Source organism: Lygodium microphyllum, chromosome 25 (assembly GCF_053477565.2).
Source record: "Lygodium microphyllum isolate KBCC chromosome 25, Lygodium_microphyllum_v1.1.10, whole genome shotgun sequence".
NCBI classification, from domain to species: domain Eukaryota; kingdom Viridiplantae; phylum Streptophyta; class Polypodiopsida; order Schizaeales; family Lygodiaceae; genus Lygodium; species Lygodium microphyllum.
The window spans coordinates 129,730,915-129,738,294 of NC_141159.1; the positions used below are offsets into that span (position 1 = coordinate 129,730,915).

Consider the following 7,380-nt stretch of genomic DNA (forward strand, 5'->3'; position numbering starts at 1 on the left):
ATAAGTATGATCCCACCTACATTAGTTCAATGTCCTTCTACATGTTGGCCATCACATGGAAGACACCACTAAAAGACCATGTTCTATTACATTCGTATTTGGATAAGTACTTTGTGAAACAGAAAGCCCAAGAACTAGTGAAGATGTGTTCCTTGGCCAAATATGTGGAAATTTTTGAGACCATAGGTCAACCATCTCAAATGCACTGAATCCCGAACTAACTATGATACAGGTAAGAGGACCCAGACAATCACTATATAAATAGGAGAGAGCCTAAATAAAGTGGAAATTTCCATTTTAGCAAAGATAGTGTAGAGGGCCCTAAATCACTCGCAGAGAGAAACTTCAGAGAAAATAGATACTAGGGCTATACAATTTTGGTCCAATCCTCATATATAAGTATGTTGTTGTTAACTCCTTATCAATTAGTGCATCGAGGACATGGTTTTTCTCGGTGGTGATTCTCAAGCTCAAATAGGTTGGTACTATGGATTCCTCATCCTTGGGGTCAATCTTGGTGATGGAGACTGCCCGAATATTTATAGGCAATAACACCATAGGGGGCCCATGCAGTGGGTGTGCTAGTGTCTAGTATTTCTTAATGCAACTTCTGTTGAAGAAGCTTATGTCCTCACTATCTAAAGTTTTGAGGCCCACATTATTGGTCCTGCTAATCTAACAAACTCGAAAGGGTCCAAGACCTCTAAGCTTCATCTTCTACTTGTGGCCTTTAATTGAATAAGGAAATATCAGGTCGCCTTTTTCAAAATCATGTTGTTTGGCATGCTTGTCAAACCACGCCTTTCTTTTGGCTTTCTTATAGATGAGTGCATATGTGGAAATGAATCAAGTTTTGGATAGCCATCCCAATCTGCTAGGTGGTCACATTCCATCCCTCCTTGCTATCCCATCTTTCTTGCATAGCTATCCTCAAGCTTGGAACAAATCATAACCATTATGTAGGTCAACTTTAATTGTGTTTTTCTGGTAGTTGTTTTTCAGGCGTTTCAATAATTGCACAAGGATGCCATCAACTTTTTGTCCTAGTCGCTTCTTCATGAGGTAGAGACAGTTTTAGTTAATGCACTCATCAAAATAAATTTTATCACTTCAACTTGATCATTGGCTTGGGGATAATATGCATAATATGGCAATGATTTTTGATGGATCACCAAGAAGGTGGATAGGAGATGGATAATTACCTCATTAATGAAGTGCGTGCCTTGGTTGCTCACTAGTTGAATGGGGAAATTGAATCTAAAGATCACTTTCTCCCGAAGAAACTTAGCTATGGTCCTTGCATCATTTTTCCTAGTCCTTCTTGTTTCAATCCATTTCATAAGGGAGTTAGTGCCTATAGCCTAGTCATATATTTGTCTTGTGAGTAGTAGGGTATAGGGCTAATTGGTCCAATGAGGTAAATGCCCCACTTTTTAAATGGTTGGCATGATATCATTAGTCTCAACTCCATATTGTCCTTTTGTATAGGTACTTTCACCTGATGACACTTGTCATAATGTTTGAAAAACTTAGCGATGGCGTGGAAGAGAATAGGCCCACAATTGAGACTGAAAACTTTTTCTAAAGTAGTGACATCTTGCAATTTTCCCATGTGCATAGATATATAGCTCCATCCTTAGACTGGATCATTGAATGAGGAGGATATGTTGCTTTAATGTTGAACTCCTTAGGCATGCCACAATTAGTAAACCCAATGAATAATCTCCTTGATATTTTAGCAAAGTAAGAAATGATGTCTATTGTGTGAAGATTGTTAAAGGGCATTCTCATATTTTTTTATATGCAAGTCATCATCTTCAAATAGAAAAAGGATAATGAAATCTCTAGGGGACACGTCATTTGCATCTCTCTTGGAATACGAAACATATAAAAAATTTTGCAAAGTTGAGTCATTCAAATGATAGATTACAAGCATTGGAGGCTCCTCACGACTACACACACCAGCTTCTAAACAGTGTATAACACTAGGGTGGTAAAAGTTTGTATGCACTCTCCCTAATGGAACCTATGCATCTAATGGGCCTAAATGTTAGGTGTGATTTATTTGATCCACATACAAAATCTTAATAGTTGGGTAAGTTGGATTTTGTTGATTATGTGACTAAATGTCTTCAACACTTATTGATTCACCGATTGATGCAATTGCCTATGTGCTCTCTATGCAGCATTTAATTCACATGGAACTATATGCTCATCTTGTGGGTATTCATCATCACAAAGGGTCATTACAGGACTTCTTTGAGCTATGGGTTCTTAATACGAAGCTAGTGGGGCCACGATAGGCCCACCCTCTTTGTAGATTTTCCATAACTCCATGACTAGTTATAGCTTCTTCTTTATAGGTGGAATAGAAGATTAAATTGCTATATTCTCCCTTATGATATTTTCTTATATGCTCTGAATTTCAGATATGAATATCTTTGAGGTCAAATCATGCACCCTTCTATCATAGTCAATGCAATTACATATTTGTTGATACCCTTGATCGACTACATGATATATGAAGAACTCATGGGCATCAACATTTTGAAAGTAGCCTAAGAAGTCTTGTTTTTGCATGTTGGCCATTATCTTGAATGAAAATGCTACTATGAGCTTTATTTTCTTATTTTATGAGTGCCCCTCTCCCCTTACACTTTTCACTAGCAATCTCATAGTGATCTAAAATATTGATATAGAAAGTAATTACCTTGTTTGTGATTTTTTTTTCAAAATAAAACACACCCTCTCTATTCAATCCGTAAATAACCCCTTTACATGTCATCCTTCTAGATGTAAACATGTGAAAAAATGGTATTTGAAAAATTCCTTATGTTGAACTTTTGTGACACACATATATCTTCATGAGGGACTCCCCCCCCCCCCCCAAAGGTACTACTATGGACATTAAAAGTTAGTTAGTCTTTTTTTTTGTATGAAATTGTGAATTGTGAGTTGCTTATAAGTGCCAACCTTTGGTACCAATTGAAAGTAATCAATTGAATGCCAACTTGCCTTATCTCTATCCAAGTATTTCATGGAAGTAGCCCCCTTCCTTTGACTTATATTATCTAATCTCTTCTTGTAATTGCTATTGCATTCCTATTAGGACCTTTCTTGTATCCACCACAACCTCCTCTTTGGCAACATCTCTTAGCATACTGTTATTGCCTTTTTTATAAATTGTTTTAATCTAATAATTCATTGAAGACTAAAACTAACTTTCCTTCTCATGGAAAGGCCTAACCTTTTTATTTGCACCGATTAGGTTTTATGTGTATTAGGTACAAGTCTAAATCCCTTTACCATAATGCAATAAAATATTACTTTAATATTTATATATTAGATTCTCCTTGTAAAATCTAATATTCTACTTTAGACATGTTGATGCATTACTAACTATGTTGAATTCTGAGAGATAAGTGAGATATCTATCATCTATATTGTATTTTAAGAATAAGATTTGAAGTTTATATCCAAAAATAAAACTTAGACCTAGACTACATTTATAAGTATGATAGCCCAATTTTGCACAGATGCATGCTATTATTAGTGGGATATTGAGCACATGAAAACTCGATGCAAAGAAAGAGAATAACAAATTTTGTAGTCCCAGACTCAAAGCCAATAGAAGGCTTGTTTGTAGCTTGATCTATCCTCGTAGTTTTACCAATAATAGATAATAATAATAATAATTCCTCCTATTTTATTACATGTACTACAAATCCATCTTTGTAAACCAAATTTGCATGCTTTGTTATCTACAAGAATAGGGAAGTTTCATTGTGCAATACTATGATAATGTTGAATGTTAAAAGGTGATGATCAAAGCAATGGATTACAAAACTAATTTTTTGGGTAGCAAATTTGTGCACTATATATAGCATCGTTTCATGTATGGAAGGATGATCCATTATCTTGTGTGTTGAATGTAATCTTTCTTATGGGTCATGTATCAAGCATCAATATGTATTGCTCTATATCAACATGGACTTTGATAAGGCATGTCATCAAATTGACTAGTAGATTTTAATAGAATTCATGAAGTTCATGTGTTTTGCAATTTGATTGGTCAACATGGCATAGACCCATTCTCTAATGCTACAATTATGAAGTACTTGAATTGTGCAAGTGTCCCTCCCCTCCCTTCTCTCTTTGGGTCAAACATGGGTTTGATAGGCATACCCTTTTCCTCCACTATTACTTGTAGTCATATGAAGATTCAACACGGTTTTCAATAAAAGGGTTGCCACTAGCATTAAAGGGGCATAACTTTATATGCATGTTTTGGTAGATGATAACTTTAATAATGTCTGAGGAGCTGAGAAGGAACTAGTAGAAACTATTATCCCATCGTATGAAAAAATTTATGGATCATGTGACTCAGAGACTAGCCATCACAACATTGATTATGTGACTCACGGATTAGCCATCACATTATTGATCATGTATCTACGTTGGAAGAATAAACCATAACCTTTCCTATATTAGTAGGAGTTCAAGTGGATTAACTTAGGCAAGGTGTTACAATACTTGGGATATCTACTAGATATATGTATTAATGTGAAGAAACTAGCAAGCTAGGTGAAGGTAGTAGAGGGAGAATCAAAAGGTGAAAGAGCCATCCCCTCGGCTATGCATGTAGACTCATGGGTCATGAAAATGATGCTGATGCCAGTGCTTGTCTACGTATCCATCGCACTTATCTCTAGCTTTGCAAGGTTGTAGGAGATTCAAGAAGGAGCTGCGCTCCTTGTTATGAAAGTAGGAAGGGTAGTAGGGGATGGCACCCAATCCCATGGTTGGTAGTAGCATGTGAGAAACGAGAAGGCAAACTCGCAAGATCTAGGTAGAATTTGCAAATGATAGTGCCGTGAAGCAAGCACTGTTTGGAGACTCCTGACATTGACATGAAGGGTCTCTAGAGTTGTGGAATTCTTCCAAGCACTCACACAAGGAATGTTAGGCTTCTCAGGAGGGTCAAGGTTGCGAGAGTGGTTAACGAATCGTGGGCCAAGGTAAAAGACGATATAGTAGTGTCCCTTTGCGAAGCTAGAAAGTAGGATATGACTTATGGGAACTTGAAAGGATCTTCATAAAAGTGGTGGCAACCTTGCCCTTGGTGGTTGCGATTCGCATTTGAGCTTCGCCTTTGAAATGCACTTGTAGGAGTGACGTAAACAATTCTCATCAAAATAAATAAAGGAGAATGCGTGTTGTGTATGCACACGTATATATTCGCGTGTGTGTGTATAGGCACATGACGTAATTTCAAAAACTTGTCCTAGTTCCTAAATAGTGGAGGAAATCTCACTATCCACAAATATATGTAGAGAAATAGAGACTCGAGAGATGCGATTATTTGGCGAGAACTTGAAAATATAAATAATACGCACATGAAATGGTTGCCACCATACATGCAAAGACGGTTGATAATACAAAGAGCTACCATTAGGGAAGCCAATTAAAGAGCTGCAGAAGGGAAAAGCTCTGGTGATAAGAATAGATGCTTATAAGATCAATTAGAAGCGCAAGCGGCGGCTGCAGTGGTGAGGAAGCTGGGCGAGGGGGAGGAGAAGGCGGGGTCCTTGAGCATGAGGCCCATCATGGCCCCGTACATGGCGTCGGTGAGGTGGAGGCCGTCCCAGCTGATGAAGTTGTTGGGGTTGGCGCAGGGGCTGGCCGGGAGGGAGAAGGAGCTCGGCATGAAGCGCGGGAAGCAGGCGGCCTGGGTGCTAGTGAAGCCGTAGTCGGAGGCGTGGTCGAACACCTGCAGGAAGGCGGCCGAGGTGTCGAGGTAGACGATGTCCACGCCAGGATGGCGGGAGGCGATGTCCTGGAGGGCAGCGCTGAGCAGCTGGTTGTGGCGGTCGCTCACGGCGCTGACGTGGGCGACGCAACCGTGGGAGTCGTGCGGAGAGGAGGCAAAGCGGGACATGTAGGTGGCCATGCAGCCCATGGGGAACTCCCCCTGCACCACCATTCTCTTGACTCCTGTGCTGAGGATGCGGTCCTCGACCTGGCTGGCCACCTTCTGCACCACGGAGGGGACCATGGCGGCGACAGAGGAGGGGTCGGGCTGCGGCGAAGACCAAGCGTAGTTGTAGTCGTTGCCCCCGATCTCGCCGATGTACACCAGAGCGTTGCTCATGTCGAGGGGGGCGGAGGTACGTCTACTGGTTGCCTCGAGGTCCGCGAGGAACCATCCCACCTGGACGTCCAGAGAGTCGGGAGTGCTGGAGTTCACTCCTGCGAGCTGCTCCAGAGTGCGTACGTCTAGAGCTGTGGCCCCCGCAACCGCAAAGTTCTCGTTCTGCATGATCCGTGGGCGTGCAGCTGCCGTAGTACTACTGCTGCTGGTGGTGTTCTGCTGCTGTACGCGGAGGTGAGCGGGCAGCAGAGGCACCCCGAGAGCCTGGCACAGGAAGTCGACCATGAGCCTGCCGTCGCTCCAGCGACCCGTGGCCTCGTGGAAGAAGGTGGAGCCGTAGGGGAGGCTGGAAGCGATCGAGCCTGGATTGTTGCCGGTGTCGGTGGTGGAGTCGCCGAAGGCCAACACGGGAGAGAAGCTGCTGGCGGGGCATGGCGGCGCAGATGATATTGATGAATGTGCTAAGGCACTGCTACGTCTGGTTAGAGCTGGCGCCGCATGAGCTGGATCGGCCTCCTCCTGCGATCTGCCTATCGACATAACTGAACTTGCTTGCGGTCCCAGGCGCCTGGCAGCCTGGCAGCCCTCATGCGCCGAGAGGACTGTAAGTGCAACAAGAACAAGCTGGAGAAGAAGACGACGAAGGGCCTTGGCTGGCAGCGGAAGCGTCGCGCTTGCCATCGTCAATATTCGTCGTCGGTGAATTGAGTTTCCGCTTTCGAGCTTCGGTCTTGTGTGTCTGCGCGTGAGTGTGTCGTGCGGTGCTCGTGCTTCTCTTGTGTCTGCCCTCTCTGCGCTTCTGCGCCGGCCTCGCTCGAGTCTCCCCTATTAATACTTTTACGAAGTCGGAAGCCGGGAAGGAAATTCGGCCGCTTTTCGAACTCCGAAGGCGAAACTGTAAGCGCCAAAAGCAACCGCGGTCCGCGTCCCTGCTCCCTCTACTTCCGCTTTTAGTGTAATTGTTGGCTTTTGGGCGCCTTTTAGTGTAATTGTTGGCTTTTGGGCCAGGCGCGTCCTTCAGGCTGCTACTTGCACTTTTAGTATAATTGTTGCTCGTTACCTTGGCTCTTGGGCCAAGCGCTAACTTTTTTTAATTCAAAGAATGGGACGGTTGGCTTCATCCAATCCAAGCTTTTGAATTTGGTTGTGGTCCCAGCTGGAAAAAAACCCAGGTTTAGTGTAATCCCACCAAAATTTCAAGATTTTACTTGTAATTTTTAAATTTATAG

The 7,380-nt window shown here is 42.4% G+C and overlaps 1 protein-coding gene across 1 annotated transcript; it reads right to left on the bottom strand.

Annotated features, from left to right (window-relative positions):
• Positions 1-5,518: 5,518 nt before the first annotated feature.
• On the bottom strand, positions 5,519-6,832 carry LOC148014741 (GDSL esterase/lipase At3g48460-like). The gene has a single exon (XM_087666594.1). It carries the CDS (start codon positions 6,830-6,832, stop codon positions 5,519-5,521), a length of 1,314 nt encoding a protein of 437 aa, XP_087522720.1.
• Positions 6,833-7,380: the final 548 nt, after the last annotated feature.